The sequence below is a fragment of the Bos grunniens genome, chromosome 29 (assembly GCF_055505025.1).
Source record: "Bos grunniens cultivar Pamir isolate PY7600 chromosome 29, Bosgru_T2T1.0, whole genome shotgun sequence".
NCBI classification, from domain to species: domain Eukaryota; kingdom Metazoa; phylum Chordata; class Mammalia; order Artiodactyla; family Bovidae; genus Bos; species Bos grunniens.
Genome location: NC_141193.1, coordinates 1,584,245 through 1,603,042, shown reverse-complemented (window position 1 = coordinate 1,603,042; position 18,798 = coordinate 1,584,245). Strand labels below are relative to the sequence as shown.

At 63.6% G+C, this 18,798-nt stretch overlaps 1 protein-coding gene across 33 annotated transcripts; it reads right to left on the bottom strand.

Moving 5' to 3' along the window:
- Positions 1-2,322: 2,322 nt before the first annotated feature.
- On the bottom strand, positions 2,323-17,976 carry TNNT3 (troponin T3, fast skeletal type). 33 transcript variants are annotated; one of them, XR_015157580.1, is made up of 17 exons: positions 15,482-15,622; positions 14,817-14,849; positions 14,693-14,706; positions 14,256-14,282; positions 13,151-13,168; positions 12,971-13,012; positions 11,972-11,992; positions 11,756-11,770; positions 9,592-9,610; positions 7,032-7,077; positions 6,314-6,430; positions 6,119-6,196; positions 5,758-5,871; positions 5,571-5,680; positions 5,394-5,484; positions 4,462-4,502; positions 2,323-2,522 (listed from the first exon to the last, which is right to left on the bottom strand). XR_015157580.1 is itself a non-coding variant. In XM_086383807.1 (17 exons), the coding sequence occupies exons 2-17, from the start codon at positions 14,831-14,833 to the stop codon at positions 2,468-2,470; spliced, it is 825 nt and encodes a 274-aa protein (XP_086239933.1). In that variant the 5' UTR covers positions 14,834-14,849; positions 17,916-17,976; the 3' UTR covers positions 2,323-2,467. The 33 variants fall into 33 exon arrangements, 20 of the variants coding, with proteins under 20 accessions (XP_086239933.1, XP_086239932.1, XP_086239935.1 ...); XR_015157579.1 differs by lacking the exon at positions 4,462-4,502 and adding an exon at positions 3,818-3,858; XR_015157581.1 differs by lacking the exon at positions 4,462-4,502 and adding an exon at positions 3,818-3,858 and having other exon boundaries at positions 14,265-14,282.
- Between the last annotated feature and the right edge of the window lie 822 nt (positions 17,977-18,798).

The following is an 18,798-nucleotide window of genomic DNA, read 5'->3' as shown; positions in this document are numbered from 1 at the left end:
TAGGTTGACTAAGGAGCCGTGGACCGTGCCCCGGAGCACCCAGTTTTCTTCCCAGCCTTTGAGTGGTTTATGTCTGTGTGTCATAAATTGTCACATTGCTCAGTTTTCTAGTATAAAATTATGTTTGCATTCAAGGGGATTCCCCCTTGGTCATGGTGTAGTTTTCTAAAGCTTTTGGTGGGGAGGGATTTCATCACTGGCTCAACATTTTTAACGTGAAATCAGCCTATTCAAGTTTCAAGCCTCAATGAAATAAGTTCGTCTCCCCTGGAAACTGACCATTGTATCTCATTTTCAAATATTGTATCACAGAAAAGGCATCATAGACTGCTCTGCCACGTCTGCCGCATGCTCCCTCTTCGTTTCAGCGTGGTCTGTGCCTTCTCCCTTTCCTGCCTGATCGTCTCGGTTTTCACACCAGACATTTTATCAGCCTCCTTCAGAAGAGCCAGGTTTTCACTTTGCTGACGTTCCCTGGTGACCTTGTCTATTTTACTGCCTTCTTCTGTCTTCCTTACTCACATCCATGCTTCTCTCCTCCTCGGGTTTTGTGTTTTGTTCGGTTGCTAACTTCTTGGCTGTGACGTTTCAGGGTTAGTCGCTCAGCCGTGTCTGACTCGTTGCAACCCCGTGGACTGTGGCCCGCCAGGCTCCTCTGTCCATGGGATTCTCCAGGCAAGAGCACTGGAGTGGGCTGCCAGTCCCTTCTCTAGGGGATCTTCCCAGCCCAGGGATCAAACCCAGATCTCCCGCATTGTGAACATGTTCTTTACCACTTGGGCCACCGGGAAGCCGTTTAACCCACTGCAAACATGGCTCTTCCCCTCCCTTTTCTAACAGAAGATGTCGGGCCTGACCTCTCACTGTAGGTCCCGAGTCGGCAGGATCTGTTCTGTGACGGTGCTCTAAGGTGCTTCCTAAGTGTCTTCCCCATCTCCTCTGGGATCCATCAACTATTCAGAGTGCATTTTTGCATTTCTAAACCTACGCTCATAAGCTGCCAGCCATCGGTTCTGACTGGCTGCAGAGGGCTGACTGTTCGCTGAGACATCCGTTAGAGCCTAAAGCTGCTGCAAAGCCCCGTCTATAGCCTGCTCCTGCCATGTTTCCCACGCACACTCTCCTTCAGAGGGACGGTGGCCGGTCGGCGTCCTTCAGTCGGGCCTAATTCTTCTGTTCGGAGCTCTCACACCCACCCCCACGCCTTCCATCTTCCTGACTCCCTGACCCCTAGATGTGCTTGAAACTCTCCTGCTCCCGTCCCCGACTTCTTCCTCCCCAGCGTTCCCACCATCTGTGACTCAGCTCACGTTGTTCTGAACCTACGCGATTCCGTGAGCTGAACCCCCCGCCCCCGTGTGCTGACTGCCTCCCCCCAGGGCAGCTCTCGTCCCGTCGTTCCTGTGCGACGTGGAGGGACAGTGCTGGGCTCGGGGGACCTCGCTGTTTGTTACATGGAGGTGCTGCTCACCCTCGAGTCCCCTGCTGCAGGAGGGCGCAGTGGCCGGGCGCAGAGTATTCACATCGACTGCACGTAGCCCTGTCGTGCGGGGGTGGGGTGCCCAAGGGTCTGTGGACGTGTGTGTGTGTGTTGGGGTGCACGCTGTGTATGGGCACGTACCATCCGGGTGGGCGAGCTCATTGTCGGGGGCCTGGCGCCCCACAGCAGCCTGAGCCGGGATGCTCCCCACTTCCCTCCACTCCGCAGAGCCCTCCCAGGGGGCCATCCGGGCTCGGCAGCTTCCTCCGTGAATACTTGGCTGAGCAAGGCTCTGTGTCTTGATCCAATTTTTGTGATTTATATTTTCCGTAATTCTACTTGGTCAGGCCTTTCAGACTTATTACACAGGGAGCACTCTGTTCTCGTATAATATAGAAAGAACGGTCTGTGTTGCCACGACTTCTCCCTGAGATGTGCTCTCCCCCCTCCCTGGGGCCGTGTGCACATCCCCTGCTCCAGGCTCCCTTCTGCCCTGTTTCTGGGGGACGTTCGTGCCCCAGGCCTGCCTTCTGGATGCTCTGCAAAAGCCAAGCTCTGTTGCCCCACACTGGCTTCAGAGCAGACCCGGGGGGGCTGGGGGCCAGCAGAGTGGGCTCGCACGCGGGGTGGGGACAGGGCGATGGTCTGCTGACACAAGCGGAAGCTGCTGGCAGAGCCCGTGGGCACCTGGGGCTCTCTGGGGCGTAGAAGACCACCGCCGGGGGTCTCCTGGGCCAACCCCTAGGTCAGCACCTGGATCCCTTGGGTCCCCAAGCTGCAGAGCAGCCCCCACGACGCCCTGCCCACCCGCAGGCCCCACTGATGAGCCAGCGCACACGCAGTGGAGGGGAGCCTGCTCGCTTTATTCGCAGGCCCCAGAGCATGGACGCAGTGAGGACAGGGACGCGGGGAGCCCCTGGGGGCCGGGCGCCGCTGCGTGGACCCCCGGGCTGAGGGCCTCTGCCTCTGGGAACCTCCTTGGCCGCTCTACTTCCAGCGCCCGCCGACTTTGCCCTTGGGCGCGGTCCCGGCCTTCTTGCTGCTGTAAATGGGAAGCAAGTTGGTCTTGAGCATGAGGGAGTCTGGGACCCTAGCCGACCCCTTCCCCAGCCCCCAGCAGACCCCAGACCCTGGCAGCTCGGCCCAGCCCAGCCCTAGCAGCCCAGCGGCATCCCCAGCCCTGGTCCAGCCACAGTGACTCACCTGTGCCTGCCCACGCGGGCCTGGGTGACTTTGTACCGGGGGCATTAGTGAGGTTAAGGGGGTGCTGGCAAGAGCTGGGCCCCTCTCCCTCCCTTCCCCACCTGAGGGACTCAGGGCACGGGGCCTTATGTCAGGCAGACCCGAGCCTTCCCGGGCAGCTGTCCCTGCTGGTAGCCGCCTTTCTCCCAGTAACTCTGGCCTGAAAAGAGCCGGGCCCCCCACCCCCCGGCCAGGATGGGCAGGGGCAGCGGGCGGCTCCGGTTCCTCACTCCAGGCCAGCAGTCCAGCCTGACAGACTCGGGACCTGGGAGGCCTCCGTCTTGTTCTAGAATCTCAGCCCCTCGGTCACCAGTGAGAACAGGACCTCGGGCGACGGGGGTCCTCAGGAGCCCACCCCATCTGTCTCAGCCCTGTGCGCAGCAGGCAGCCAGGAGCTGGCGGGGAGCCAGGCCGCCAGGGGGCGGTCATCCGCACTCTTCATGGGCAGCTTCAGGCTGGAATGGGCCCTGTGGCTCCCAAGGCTTCAGCGGGAAGCCTGGCTCTGAGGACCCTGCTCACAGCCCGGGTCCCTCAGCGGAAGCCAGCCTGAGAGCCCTTTGGACCACACACATGCACACACTTGCACGCTCATGCACACACAGACACCTAGCCAAGTGACCCGTAAGAACCCCGGCCTCACACCACAGAGCCCGGGGCGGAGGGCGTGCGCTTTTGCCAGCCCTCTCTGCAGCCCTTGGGGTGGCCCCAGCTCAGCCTCCAGTCTCGGGCAGTGAACCCCAGCAGGCGACACCTGGGCCCACGTGCTCCAGCCCTTCCTGACAGCTGCTGCAAAGGGTCCCATGGACCCAGCAGGCTCATCAACCCCAGACCAGGGGTCTCACGCCAGGCTGTGCAGGGGCTGCTGAGTCCCTGCGCAGGTCACCCTGGGGATGGGGGAGACAGGAGGCTGCAGGTCCGGGGTACAGGGCCCAACATGCTGGCCCAAGGGACCGGCTGGTTAGTCCTGTTACTGCTCTGCTGAGGGCCGCCTGCCACCAGCACAGGCTAACATCTCCGGGCCCCTGGGGGCAGTGGCAGCCGACCCCGTGAGGCTGCGTGCCTGGCGCAGAGCATGGGGCGGGCAGGGCTACTCACTGCTTCTGGGCCTGGTCGATGCGGCTCCTGAGGTTGGTGATCTGCAAACAACACAGGGGACTTACCTGTACATCTGCACAGGGCCAGGCTGCATGATGGCCTCCTGCCCGCAGGCCCCTCGGCGGCCCTGGAAGGCCTCAGTGCTCTTACTGTGTCCTGGCTCCTTTGGTCTGGAGGAGCTTAGACTTGTGTCTCTGACTTACTCTTGGTGGACTGAGCTGGACACCTGGGCCATGACACACCACAGCGCCAGAGCTGGCCACTTACCTGCCCACCTCTGCGGGATGTGGGGCAGGGCACGGGTCGGAGGTGGGCTCGCAAGTACAGCCCCCGCCTGGCCGCTGGAGCTCAGAGCCCCGTGGCCATCTCACTCCCTGGCCCAGCTGCTCCCTCCTGCTGACCGCCCGGGGGAGGCTCAGGAGGCAAGGGCCAGCCTCTGCTGCCGACGAAGGGCAGCGGGTCAGCCTCGGAAGCCCCCAGGTGGCAGGCAAGGGGGAGGAGGCGGGCGGGAGGACCCAGGGACGTCCTCCAGGGTCTCCGTGCCCGCTGCCGCCGACACCCGCAACGACCCAGGTTTCCGCCATGCGCAAGGCCCGCCGTGCATGAACACTAGAGCCTGGTCCGGGGGGACCCCGGCGACTTACAACTTGGCCAGCATCTCCACTCTGGCCCGGACGTTCATGATCTAGAAAGACCGAGATGGTTAGGGGGCAGGGTGGGTGGCCAAGGCTTCGGTACCCTGTGTGTCGGGGCCAGCCTGGTCCGAGGCCCTCGAGGCTCTCCAAGCTCCCAGGGACCACTGTGCACACTGTGTCAGGGCCTGCTCTCCTGGCTCAGCACGAGTGCGGCCAGTCTGGACCCTCTGAAGCCCATTTCCAGAGCCAACTGGGAGCACTGGCACAGAGAGTGGTGCCCCTCACCTGGTCCCCTGGGGGAGGGTCTTTCCCCAGAGGGAGGTGGGGAAATTGAAGTGCAGGAGGACCAGGCAACCCACCCAAAGACCCCAGGCTCCTGAGAAGGAGACAGAACTCCTCCAGCTGTCAACACTGGTCACCCACACCCTCTGTCTCAGGGGCCAGTGGGAGAGGGGCCCTGAGAGTGGACGGTCCTCCTCAGGGGACACCGGAGGCTGGAGGGAAGGGTCTGTCGCGGGTCTATCATCAGGGTCCATACCCAGCCCCACCCCCGGCCTGTGCTGACTCCAAGGCGGTTGTCTACCCAGGGCTGCCGACCTGAGCTGTGAGCCCAGGGTGGAGGAGGCACCGGCCAGGCCTGCTCCCCAGCTCTGAGTCCCCAGGGCTGGCCTGGCTGGAACTTGGGTTTGCAGAGGAGGCTGGGTGAGGCAGAACCCCCTCCCCAGAGGAACTCAGTGCCCCCCTGGTGGGCTCAGGACATCAGGTCTCCAGACCCCTGCCCCAAAACAAGGGCACTCTGCCCCACCGCACCCCCCGCTGGCCCTGAGCGCCGTGCTGACGTGAGGCCAGCCTGGGCAGGGCCCCCCGCAGGGCAGGGGCCTTGGTCGGGGTCCGGGGACTCGGTGCCCGCCAGCGGGTGAGGCCAAGGACACCACACTCACATCGTATTTCTGGCGCTTCAGCTTCTCCCCGTACTCGAACTTGTCGGTCTCCAGCTGGTACAGGGTGTCCCAGAGCTCCTTGGCCTTGTCCCTGGGGGGCAGCCGTGGGTGAGGGGCTGGCGGGTCAGCCCCGGCAGGAGGGTCTGGGCGCCACCCCCTGCCCCGGTGGACCGTCACCTGAGCTTGTCCTCGCTGAGGTGGTCGATGTTGAGGGGCTTCCTCCGCTCGGCCAGGACCTTCTTCTTCATCTCCCGGGCCGTCTGCTTCTTGCCTCTCTTCTGGTCTGCCTGCGGGGACGCGGAAGGGGGCGCGTCGAGCCGGCCCCGGGCCGCGGTGGGCAGCGTGGCCCCGCACCTGTGCTCACCTTGGCCAGGTAGCTGCTGTAGTTGGCGCCCATGGAGGACAGGGCCTTCTTCTTCTTCAGGTCGTCCTCAGCCCTCCTCTTGGCGTCTTCCTCCTCCCGCCGGGCCTTCTCCTCCTGCGGGGACACCCCCGCCCCCAACCAAGACCTCAGCGCAGCGGTCGAGGACCTGCTTGGGCTGGGAACCTTCTGGAAGGTCCCGGTCCCTGTCGGGTCTGCCCTCTCACAGGGGTTCTGCGGGGCGGGGGGAACTTGGCTGATGGTCTGGGTTCCTAGGCCAGTGTTGAGGGGAATGTCAGAAATGGGGAGGCCCGGGAGCCTGGGGGCCGGGCGGGGGGCCAGGCTGGGTGGGGGGCTGCCTCACCGCCAGTCTGTTCTGGCGTTCCCGCTCCTTCTCCGCCCGGATCCTCTGCTGCTCGGCTCTCTCTGCTCGGCGTTTCTCCTGAGGCCGGAGGGGAGCGGGTCAGCCTGGCCTGGCTCTCCCCTGGACCCCCGGCCACATCCACCAGCCTGCCCTCCGCCCAGGGCACAGGACTGGACTCCGCAGGACTGGACTCACGATTCTCTCCTTGAGGGCAACCAGCTCCTCCTCCTCCTTCTTCCGAGCCTCAAAGTGGCTGTCGATGAGAGCCTGGAGCTCCATGAGGTCTTTGTTCTGGCGCTTCTTCTGGATGTCCTGTGGGGACAGGCCCATCACACCCGCCCTCCTCTCGAACTTTGGGCTGCCTGCTCCCTCAGCCATGGGGTCAGAGTGGTACCCTCCTTGTGGCTGAGTCCAGGCCATGCAGAGCCCTGAGGTCAGTGAGCACCCCTATGGACTACCTCTGACTTGGCCTCATTGTTAAGCCCAGAGATGCCTGGGTGGGTTGGACAGAGAGGAAATCGGGGAACGAGGCAGTCTGATGGATACATAGATGGAGGGGTGGGTGAATGGGTGTAACAGTGAGTGGGGGATGATGAGCGAGTAGATGGGAGTGGATGGATGAGTGGATGGACAGATGGGAGGAGGCACAGATCGATGATGGATAGTTGGGTGGGTGATTGGATGGATGGGGAGAGATGGGGACATGGGGAGATGGATGAGTGGGGAGGAAGGAAGAAAGGTGTTATTCCCAGACGAGTTCCCTCTGATCCGGGAATGAATCACAGCAGGATTGCGTGGAACTAGGAAGCCCCAGTTCTGGCTGCTCTAGAGGATGTGACCTTCTCAGGCTTAGCCTGGAGCTGAAGGCTGGGGTTCTGGGGAGACTGTGTAAACCTGGGTCCCTTAAACTTACATCGAAGTCGACTTTCTCCCCTTCCGGGATCTTAGGAGCAGTGAGTCTGAAGAAGAGAGAGGGGCTCATGAGTACAGTGAGCAGGTCCCCACCATGACGGTTGACTAGACCCAACCTGGCCTGGCCCCAGGCTGGCCCTCCTGCCCTTCATCCTGGCACCCAGTTGAGGGCATATGGCCTGATCTTGTTCTTATCAACTATATAGCCCACAGTCCCCAGAGTGGCTTGACCCTTCTAGAAGTTTACAGCCTCTTGGTGTCCTTCTGTCTTGCCCACTCCTGGGCCTCTCAAGGGCTGTTTCAGCCCTGCTCACCCTTGCTCTCTTTCTCAAACAAAAGAAGGCAAGGCGGCCACCATAGACCGTTCCCGGGTCTTTGGCCTCTGCGGTCAGGAACGGCCATCTCGGCTGACCCTTTGCGTTTCTCTGGTCACTCTTTGACCTCTCTTTCTGGGGACCCAGAGGAGGGAGTGCTGGGCAGAACGCACACCGTGCGGAGGAGAAATGAGATCCCTCTCGAATCCCTCCGGCCGGGACGGCCATGGCCCTCCCTCTCCCCCCATACATCTCAGACTGAGCAAAGAGTTAAATCCACAAGAGAAACAAGAGCTTCTTCAAAAAAGAAGAGAGTGGGACTGAACGTGGATCGGCATGCTGGCGAGGGAAGCGATTTTCTGAGCTCACAAGGTCCCACTCAGGCAAAGATGGCCAGAGGAGTCCATACAAATGAAAAACTTATGGAAAAAGGCACAGCGTGGAAGGGGGGGAAAACCAGACTAGAAAAATATTTTCAGCAAATACAGAGAAGACTTATATCCTTATGCAAACCGATGATTAAGAAAACATAGAGACGCCCCCGCCGTTAGATAAATGGGCAGAGGGTGAACGCTAGCAGCTCCCCGAGAAGAAAGACCACCAGTCAACACACGTGGGAGAGGCTCCCGAGCCATCAAAGGAATGTGAACGAAAACAAGCCAGAGAGGCCGTTTCTCATCCACCCGTCAGAGGCTCCGTGTGCAGGCACGTCGCGGGCCCGGGCATGCGGTGTGGAGACCGCGCTGGCCGCCCTCGTGGAAGCCTTTTGGCAGAGGACATCAAAAGCCTTAAGAACGTTCCTACTCTTTGACCCAGTAATTCCATTCTGGGAATGCGGCCTAGGGAAATAACCCGAAAGACAGAAAATGCTTTCCACCCAGCGTTATTTATGATAGTAAAATATTGGGGAAAGCCTTAATATCCTGCAATAGAGGAATGGTTAGGAAAATTATGGTTTGTCCAATTGATGGAATATTATGTGGCCATTCAAAATATTTAAGAAGACTATGTAAAAACATGGAAAAATACTTAGGAACAGCGCTGTATTTTAGAAAAGCAGAATTCAAGTCTGTATAGACAAGACGATGTTTGAAAAACAGCTCAGAGTTTCAATCCTTTTTTCCGAGTCCTATGCATGGAAAAAGAGTAGGAAGAAATAAGCCTTTTTATTTCTTTCTCCTCTTTTCCGCAGTCTGGCTGGCGGGGTAGGAGAGTTATAGATGATTTTTTTTTCACTGGACTTTTACGTATTTTCCAAATTTTCCTTAATGAGGTGTTTTATTTTCATAATGAAAACACAAACATTTTTTTAAAACTAGAAAATATCTTGTGACCCGGCAGCTTTCTTTAAAATTGCTGAAAAATAAAGTGTAACGGATGGAAATGGGCTGGCTACACATTCACATATTTCCAGTCCTCTGTGGAGAGTCCGCAGGGCTCCCCTAAGTGGGAGCGAGCACTTGGCCTGCGCTCAGAGGCGCTGACACGCCTTCCCCTGCAGAGCAGGGGAGGCGCGTGTCCCCCGAGGACGGGGGGTGAAGCACGTACAGAGGGCCGTGGGCTCACATGTACTTATCAGAAACAGAAAATCAGGAACGCCAGATTAAAACAAGAAACCTCTGAACCACTAGCACGCGAGACAAATGAGTGAGAGAAAGCCTCTTTGAACGAGGTCGAAGCTTCCCCCGGGGGCTCAAGGTCCCCACGAAGGGGAGGACTGGGGCTCCGGTCAAGGCTTTGTTCCCAGGCGGGTTTCAAGGCCGAGAGCCTCCCTGCCAGCACCCCACCGCTCACATCGAGGGCCCCGGGAGATGCGGGGGGCAGTGTGGCCAGGAGGGTGGGCACCGGAAAGGGCCACAGGGGCTCCACGGGGCCTCCCTCTCTGTGCCCAACTCCCCCGACTTCCTGCCCCCTCTCTTCCTTCGCCCAGGGCCTCCTCCTGCAGGAAGCCATCCTTTCTAGTCTGCATGGTCCGGGCATGGACTGGACCTCCAGAGTCCATCCCTACCGTCCCCAGGGTGAAGCCTGCCCCGGAGGAGTGCACCAGCTGCCCTGAGACCCCGTTCCCTGGGCGAGCCTCACCCTGAATCCAGGACCCCGAATTTAGGAGCAAACGAGTGGCTGTGGCCCCTCAAGGGTTTGGGTCCCCAGGGCCTAACGAGCTTCACGGCCTCTCTCGCGGGACCGGGCCCCGTCCGAGTGCCAGGCCTCACAGGCCCCCCTCGCCCGGCCCAGCCCTGCACTCACCTGGGTCTCGGCTTCTCCTCTGGTCAGCAGGGTGGCGTCAGGGGGAGAGAGGAGACCGAGAGACCAGGTGAGAGGGCAGCTCGCTCAGCCCACAGGTCCCCGCGCGCCTGACCGGGGCCCCCTACAGTGAACCTGCCCTCCCTGCCCGCCAGGGGCTGGGGACTTGCCCCCCCAGGGCCCATACGCGGGAGCCCCTGTGGGCTCTGAGGAGGAGAGTGGGTGCAGGGCCCAGGGCAGGGCCAGTGGAGAGGAGAGACGGGGTCCCGGGGTGCCACACCCTCGGGGCAGAGACAAGACTGAGGTTGGGGGCCGGGTGGAGGAAGCACCTTCCTGCCCGCCTCCTGACGTGCCCGCTGGGCCCCTGCTGACCCCCGAGTGTCAGTGTGGGGCGGAAGCTCAGGACATTACAGAGCTAAGCCCCGCGGCAGACGCAGCTCGAAGCAGCAAGGCCTGGCCCTCGGAGGCCCCGGCGTCAGACGAGCAGGACGGGCGGGTGGGCAGGCGGCCGAGCAGAGGCACGGAGAGCCCTCGAGACAGACCCCGGGCGGGCGGGCGGGCCTCTCTGCCAGGGTCTGTCCAGACTCCACGCGGGCACCGCGTGCGGCCAGGGGCCTGGCCTTACCTGCCTGGTCCTCCCAGTCCTCCTGCTCCGCGTCTTCGGGCGGAAGCGCACATGCAAGAGAAAGCGGCGGGGCGCGGGCGCGGGCTGGGGGCGGGCAGCCGGGCACGCCCGGACCCGCTTCCCCCGGGTGGATGCTGGCCTGGGCCCCGTCGGTGACCCTGCTGAGGGCTGCAGGGCTTCTGTCTGGGAGGGTCTGGGAGAGCTAACTGCGGGGCCAGGATGCCCGGGAGACCCCCAGCCCCAGAAGGCCAGCGGTAGCTGGAGGGGCCGCCGGGGGCCCGTGGGTGCTGGCTGCGGGCTTCCTTAAGCCTTTCCACTGGGGGTGGCCTCCCTGGAAGAAAAGCTATGACACACCTCGACCCTGATGCTGGTCAAGACTGGGGCCTCAGACCTGCGGAAGCCTGGCTAGTTGAGGTCCCAAGCCAAGGGGACGAGAGCGCTGAGGCTCAGCCCCGAGGGGCGCAGGAGCTTGGATCAGCTCGGCCCTGCGGGCCAGGCGCCTGCCCCTGCTCCTGGGCTTCTGGTGGCGGGGACAGGGCGGTCCACGTTGAGCTGCCGGTGCCCCGTCTTGGAGGCCTGGCCAGGGCGGGTGGGCTGTGGTCAGGGTCTCCCTTGCATCCCCTTCCTAAGCGCGCGGATCCCTAGGTTGCTTAGCAACCGGCCTGCACTTGCGCAGCCTCCTGCGCCTACTGGGGCTGCTCGGCTTCCAGGTGGGCCTGGCGTCAATGCCCCCCACCCCCCGGCACCTGGTGGGGGACTGGGAGGGGGGCGAGGAGCGGGGGCGGCAAAGCGCCAGGCGGCAAAGCTCCCGGCCGGCGGGCAAGCAGGACGCGAGCTGGCATCCCCAGCCTGCCTGTCTGTTGGTCTGTCAGCCCCAGGCCTGGTTCCAGGGTAGCCTGGTGGCCTCCCGGCCCTCGGGCCCCGCCGGCCCCTTGTTTTGCAGGGGGTCCCCCCAAGGCCCCTGGAGGGGAGACAGTTTGGAGCCTGTGCTCTGGGTGCAGGCCCCGTGAGGAGGCCCTCTGCGGCCCCGCGAGGGCCATGTGAAGGCGGGGGGCTCTGACTTGGGCCCCGATGGCTCCACTCAGGGGCCCCCGGCGCTTCCAGGCCCGTGGGCCCCCACCTCAGCCTCAGCCTGACTTTCTGCTTCACCCCACTTGCCTTCCCACTGTTCCCTCCTCGCCACGACTTCTCCGCTCTGCCTTCCTTGCTGTCTGGGGCCCTGCCTCTCCCCCTCTGCCCTTCTCCACCTAGCCTGGTGGGTCCAGGGGGTCCCAATGGACCCCAGTACCATCCTCCCAGCACCCCTCTGTCAGGCCCTTCGGGCCTGGCCACCCCACCTTCCCGCGGTGACCCCGGGCGGAGCCTCACCCCCTCAGCCCTGAACGCTCGCTGCCTGTCAGCCGTCTGACACCCTCTGTCAGCCACCCTCCCCATCCCTGGCCTAAGCGTCCCACCAGGCCCCAGCCCTCCGGACGGCAGCGGGGAGGGTCAGGCAGGCGCAGGGGTGCTCAGGCCTCAGCAGGGGATGGGGAGCGAGCGTACCTTCTTGGACTTCCTCTGTAGAAGCAGCACCGGGGGGGTGGGGGGGGGGAGAGAGAACCACTGTGAACCTCAGGCAGAGGCTGAGGGCGGGCGGTGGGCAAGCAGGTGAGTGGGTTATGTGGCCCCTCTTGTTCCTTGTTGGCCAGGCTGCGGCTCACACCCACACACACCCCGTGTGCACACGCACCCACACGGGACTGAAGTCATGGCACATACCTGGTTCATGAACTTCATGGACTAAGGAGGGCCATGGAACAAGAGGCAACGCGTGGGTCAGAGGTCAAAGGAGAAAGGATCCCGGGTTAATGGAAACAGCCGGTCGCCACGGGAGGGTCAGTGGCCGAGGCCCGGGGGTGGGGAGCGTGCGGGGAGTGAGCGAGACAAGGTCAATGTTGGCCGGGGCAGCGCCCCCCGTCCTGTCCCTGCCTGCCCCCGGGCTTCGCTTATCTCAGGGCACGCCTGTTGCTTGAGGGGCCACTGGGGTCCTGCCTCGCTTGGCCACCCCGCCCCGCGCCACTTCCCACCTCCTTCAGGCCCCCGAGGACTTCCATGGGCGCAGGGCTGTGGCCTGGAGGGTGGCCCCCCAGGGCCTGGAAGGGAAGCTTCCTACCGGCCCAAGGCCGGGGCACCCATTGCCTTTTCTCTCTGTGCCCACGGAGGAGCCTGAGTGTTGGGTACCAGCTCTCAGCTGCCCTGACTGCTGCGCCAACCCCAGGGTTCCCAACCCTCCCACTCCCCAGTCCCGCCCCTGACCCGGGAGGGAGCTCCCTGGGGCAGGCTAGAGGGGGCCCGTGCGGGGCACTGCTGCCTGGCTGGGGGCACAGACTGCAGGGGCTTTTCCACCATCGCCCTGGGCTGCCCCGAGACCCCCGTGGAGGGGTCAGGTGCCGAGGACTCTCAGGTACCCAGCTTGGGGCAGGAGGCAGGCCTCAGGGATGCCCCCGGGACAGCTAGGTCTCATTTGGTCCAGCGGTCTCCTCACTGACCCACCCTTCCTGGGCTAGGGGGCGCCTGGGCCCATGTCGGGGGGTCAGTGCTGGCCCTTCGGGGGGCCGGCCCACTCTGGTCAAGCATTGGCCGTGGTTAGTGGGTTACATGGGGGCCACATGTGGGGGCCCCTTGGCTGGCTGGCACCTCACCGCCCCCTCCCCGGCCTGCTGTGCCACAGCCAGCCCCGGGCCCCACATGGGGCCCAGAAGTCCTGCGTCCACGTACCTTCCTCGTGGACCTCAGGGACTTCTGCAGGTGGGGGGGGCGCTGGGTGTGCAGGGGTGGAAGGAGAGAGGAGAGGTTAGGCCGGGAGCGCACTGCACGCCCTTAGAGGGTGGGGCACGCGGGGTCACGGGACAGAAGGTTGGCGGGTGGCTGGGGGCTGGGGTCTTGGACCCCACTTACCTTCCTCCTGGGCCTCTTCTGCAGTGGGAACCAAAGGGAGCAGAAGGGAGAGAGGGAATGAGACAGTCGTTAGGGGCCAAGCACGGGGCGGCCGGGAAGGGAGGAGCCCCAGGGAGGGGGATCGCGGGCAGTGGGCGCTCCAGGCACCAGAGAGGCTGGCAGACATCGCAGGCCCGCAGGGCCTCTGCAGCGCAGCCTGCTCCGGGTCCTGGGGGTCCCGCCCTCCCCTTTCCTTGGGGAGCGGGTGCTGGACTGAGGTGTCTGTACTCCGGAGGGTTTCGCTAAGTAACGGACCCTGAAGGTCCCAGAGGTGGGGACAGGTGTTAGGGGAAAACCCAGACGGGTGTGGGCTGGCATCCTCAGGGGGCCCGGCGGTGGGCGGCAGAGGCAGGCACTGGAGAAGCCCACTTGGGGGACCTGCCCACACGACCCATCGACTTCCCCTGGGAGGGCACCGCCCGGGACTGTGGTTCCCTCTCAGAAAGAAGTCTCTCCACCTTTTCAGCAGAAAAAAGAAGAGTTTTGCTCGTGTTGTTAGGGTAGCCAAGTGTTTTCAAAATAGTTTCAAAACCCAGCGCTCAGAACACCCCACAGGAGAGCCGGCCCAACGGAGCTCGAGAGAGCCTGGCCGCGGCAGAGCAAGGCCCGGGGTGCCCATCGGGCCTGCGGATCACCCCGCACACTCTTCCCGGGGCTGGGCTCCCCGCCTGCAGGGGCTCGACCCACCGGGAGGGGCCTCCTGACCCACCTGGGGTCCCCATTCCCAGAGGGAGGGAGAGGGGGAGAGCTGGGAGAGACAGGGACAGAGAGACAGAGAGACACAGAGAGGCAGAGCGAGAGGCAGGTGGGCGCACACCAGGCTTGCTGTTAGTGTCTTCATGACCAAATCCCAGCTAACCTCACACACCAGGGCTACCGTGAGATTATTACGTATAAGTGATACATAATAATGCAGGAGTATTAATGAACAATTAATGACCGCCTCTCAATGGAGGGAAGAGGCGGCTGTTAGGGGTGCAGGAGGTGGGGATTAATGACCACGGAGGTGGACGGTTAATGGGTGAGCTGGGCGGGGGCCTGGGGTGCGAGGGCGCCTGGGGGTCACCTCTGTTACCTTCCTCCTCGTACTCTTCTGCAAGGGGGTAGAACAAAGGAGAGGAAGCGGTTAGAGGGCGGGGGGCCAGCCTGGACAGAGGCGGGGGCCAGCCTGCCCTTCGCCCCCTGTCAGGGGAGGACCGCGAAGACGCAGAGGCTCGTGGGCAGGGCTCTGAGCCTCGAAGGCCTGGTCCTGCAGTGGGAGCGCGGTCTCCCCTCTGCAAGCAGGGTGTCACGGGGCAGGGTGTCCATGGGCTGGGCTGGGGATCTGTCCTCTGAAAAGAGGTGCAGGGGCAGGGGTGGGGGCCTGCTTGCAGAGGGGCATCCACATGCCCGCAGCTTCTGGGGGGCTCCCCGGGCCAGGCGCTGGCTGCGGGTGGAGAGCCCCGTCCCACCTCGGCTTTCTGTTTAGAGCCGATGCAGAGAGAGTCTGGCGTCCACACTTACCCTCCACGTGCTCGCTGTGGGGAGAAGGGGAGTGGTGAGGGGTCAGTTCTTTGCAGGGAGGGGGGGTCTCCTCTGGCCTCTGAGCACACGAGGCCCGGGGGTCTTGAAGCTGGCGGATACTCACACTTCCTCGTCCGACATGGCGGCTGGGTGCTTTCTGCAGGGGGTGGGGGGAGACAGGGTGTGAGTGAGGAGTTGCCTGGGTCTCGAGGTGCAGGAATGTGGGGGTGGGCTCAGCGAGCCAACTGTGGGGGGCCATCCTTGCACAGGGGTCGAGGGCCAGCTCCCTGGCCTGGGCGGGCTGCACCCGCGCAGGGCCTCCTCGGCAGGCTGCCTTGCTTCCTCCGAGGCCCCAGGCCCCCAGCCCTCTTCGCCCCAGATCCGATCCCCCTCCGCCCCCCTTCCGGGCCTGGCTCCGGCCTGCTGCCTGGAATCCTGGAGCTGGGCGGGAGCTGGGAGGTGGTGGCTGGGCCGACATGCTCTCTGCAGCGTTCCCCAAGGAGGATCATCCAGAAAGCACGCGGCTGAGCAGGCTGGGGCGGGGGGCCCTTCCTGGCAGCTCCGGGCCCCAGCGAGGCCCTGCTGAGGTTGCTCAAAACCTCCCTCTTGGCGGTCTCTGCTCTTCGGTCTAGATGGTGGGGCGGGAGAGGAGGGGGCTCCCAGGCAGCCTCTGAATTGCAGAGCTTGGCTCCTCAGAATGGGCCACGTGGACCTTCCCTGGCCTGCCCGCCTGCCGTCCCCACAAGGCCCACTCCACGGGAATGAGCCATGCTGCCTTCTCCCACTCACGGTTTCCCATGAGGATGCTGCGTCCTCTGATGGGGGCACCCAGGGATTCCTTGGGTTCCCTCACGGCCCTCTGCAGAGCCCTTTTCAAAATCACGAGAGAGTACTAGGCATCCATTCCCTCCCATCTCCTGTTGCCCCAGCAGACTGAGCCCTGAGCTCACCGGGATGGGTCTGGTTTGTTTCTGAATGTCCACGCGGCCACCCCTCCCCAGCCTGGCGCCCCTGTCAGGCCCACATGCCTTCTGAGAACTGAGCGAACAACCCCGTTCCTTCTCAGCCTGCTTTCCCAGGCCCCAAAGACGCTCTTGAATTTGTCAACGTCTGCAAAGAAGCTCTTGCCCGGGCCTGGCTGTGTGCATCCAGGTGCGGCCGGCTCTGGGCCAGCGCGCTCGGGGACCATCTCTCCGTGAGCTGGCCTCCGTGCAGGCCTGAGGCAGCCAGGGCCTGGGAACACTCGGGGCAGCTGCATCAGAATGTTGGCCCGGGGTTTTGAAAAACAGAGTTCATGACAACACGCTACAGCCCACTTGAAGACAATAGTTCTGGTCCCCCCGGGAGCTTTGTATAAGAAAAACACCAGTTCATCATCGAAAAATGCATTTACATCGCATTGCTAAGGTGGGAACAGTTTTCCGAAGCCTCTGTCAAGAATGTTAATTTTCCCAAAGCAATTTAAGCTCCATGCAAAATTAACCAGCGGATGGGTCTCTGCTAACCCCCTCCAGGAAGCCAAGCGGCGCTTTCCCAGCCTGTTCTCCCTTCCTGGGGCTCTGCTGCCCCCTCAAGTCACAGCCTCCTGCTTCCTCCAGCACACTGCTCCCACGGCCCTCCATGAGCCCTGTCCCTGGGTGCCGGGCCCCCGCCCCACCCAGGCTGCCGTCATGCCCTGGCTGTGCCCACCTCTCCCCCTGGCAGCGCCTGACACCTGTCACCGCCTTGAGAGGGGTGGTCATGGCTGGCGTCCAGGGTGGGTTATTTTTAAGGAGTCAGTGGCAGCTGAGGCGTCCAGAAATAGGCACCCAGATTAGCCAAGACACCTCTGCCCAGAAACCCAAGATGTTGGGAGGGGGGCTGCGAACATCCACCGGCTCAGGTCTTGGCCCGCCCACCCCTCAGTCAGCTCCCCTGCAGGCCCTGCGCCCTCTTGTCTTCTGGGCCGGAGGACTCCGTCCTGCACCCCAGGCAGGGTGCCCACCCTCCAAACAGGGAAACTGAGGGCCCTCGGGGCCCCTGCTGCTCTGCCCAGTGAAGCCCTGGGGGTGACACCGCAGCTCCTCCGTACCCCCCATCCCCTGCCGCTGGGGAGGGGCCCGGGGTGGGGTGTGCTTGGGGGCAGGGTGGCATTTCGACAGCTGAGAAGGAAACCAGCTGTCCATTTCATGTCCTGCCCTCAGAGGGGCCATTGTGCAAACAGCCTCTGAGGTCACTGCTCCTCGGGGACCCCTCCTCCTTCCTTCCTTCCCAAGTGACAAGGGGGGGGGTGGGGTGGGCGGGGAGCCAGGAGGCCCTGCCGCTCGCTCGCCGTGGGACCCTGACCCTCTTCCATGACCCCCGGGCCCCCGCCGTCCCGTGTGGCTGTGGCTCCCCAGCCGTCTCCTCCCAGAATGGTCGAGGGCACCAGAAAGGTTGCTGCCTAGCGAGGGCGCCCCGTCCCATGACGTCAGGAGGATGGCTGGGCCCCAGCCCCAGGGGGCACAGGAAAGGCGGTGGGGGCGCCGGGGCTGGGGAGCTCGGGCCGGGGCTCCTGGGAGCACGTGCTTCTCTGCCCAGGCCGAGGTGGGCGGGCGGAACAGATGCCGGCTGCCCGCTCCTCCCTCTGCCGGCTGCCCTGCTCCTCCCGTCCTGTCCACTCCTGGCCTTGGCCACTGGACACTGACTCCCGGGCTGCAGGGGTCCTGGCCGCCCACTTGCACAGACCTGCTCTGCAGGGCATCACACAAGCCCCACCCTCGTCTTCGTCTTTACGGATGGCGGCGTCGGGGGCAGTGGCCGCTGGGCCGAGAGCCTGAGCCCCCGAGGAAACGCTGGCCAAGGCCAACTGGGCAGCAGTGGTCCCAGCGCAGCGGGTGGCCTTGAAGCCTGGACAAAGCCCCTTTTTTGCCTCTTCAACCCACATCCTCAGCTCTCTCTAGCTGTCTGCCTGGGGACTGCCCCCTGGGCCTTCCAGGGGTCCCCCTTCTTCCTCCCTCTTGGCCCTCCCCAGATCCTGTGCTTGGGTATAAAACAGCTTCTTCTACATCCAGTGTTCAGTGAATGTGACCCCACAGTGCCCACATCCCAGACCCTCGAGACCCCGGGGTGGCTTCCTGGTGTCTCTGAGATGCTGTGCTTAGAGTGGAGAGGCTGGAAGGCGTGGTGTCCGTGTCCGGGGACCCCAGGCCGCCAGCACACAGCAGGCCGGCCCAGGCCCGGGGCTGCCCGTGGTTCTACTGACCTGCGGCTGGGTCTGGAGAGACGGGCAGGAGCTCGCTGTGGACAGGACCGGCTCAGGCACTGCCCGCCGGCCGCGCGCCCTCGAGTTATAGTGACATTCGATCTTGCCTGGCAGCCCATTGGCCGGGCTCGGTGGCCGGGCGCGTGCGGGCGGACAGGGCCGTGCCCCAAGGCCCCCGACCAAGTATGGGAATAGCAGAGGAGGCCCAAGGAGGGGGCTGCATCCGAAGAGTCAGGGGCGCCCTCCTCCCCCGCCAAGTGTCAGCTTCTATTTTTACTCCCCCGACAGCGGGCACATTCTTGATGGGCTGAGGAGGGTGAAGAAGGTGTTGGGTGGCTCTGAGGAGGCAGCCAAGGACTCTCCTTGGGCCTGGCTGGATTGGAGTCCCCAGGGCTGGGGCCCTGACTTCCCAGGCAGCTGCCCCTCCCTCCAAGGAGTTGCCCAGAGAGGGGGTCCTCTCAGGAAGGGGGTCTGCTGTCTGTCCAGCCAGGCCCCGGGCCCACCCAGCCTCCTCGTCGGAGGGGCCGGCCTGAGGTCTCCGCACCCTCGTGGAATGGAGGGCCTGAGTCCTCGGCCAGGCCCCCAGTGGGTTGGAGCCCATTTAGTGGCCAGACCAGGTCCCCTGGGTGACGCGCTGAGGACACACAGCATCAGCAGGCGAGCGAGATGCTTGCCCGCGTCTGACGCACAGGGTCTGGCACCTCCCGGTGCCAGGGGCCACATCTCTGCAGTCGGCCCAGGAGCTCCCACCTCGGGGTCCAGATCTTGCGGGTCTCCTGCCCACAGGCTGGGCTCCGCATGCTGCCCATGGCGGGCTCCACCACTCGCCCGTGGAGCCCGCTGTTTCTCTCCTCACGACTCCAGGCGGCACCGTCCAGTCGGC

Bases quoted from the DNA above. Each gene is read 5' to 3' on its own strand.
- TNNT3 (XM_086383807.1), bottom strand. The intron at 6,431-7,031 runs GTAAGTTTAAGG...CTGTCCCCACAG, and splicing joins GGGAGAAAGTCGACTTCGAT to GACATCCAGAAGAAGCGCCA. The intron at 4,503-5,393 runs GTGAGTGTGGTG...CGGTCTTTCTAG, and splicing joins TGAAGCGCCAGAAATACGAT to ATCATGAACGTCCGGGCCAG.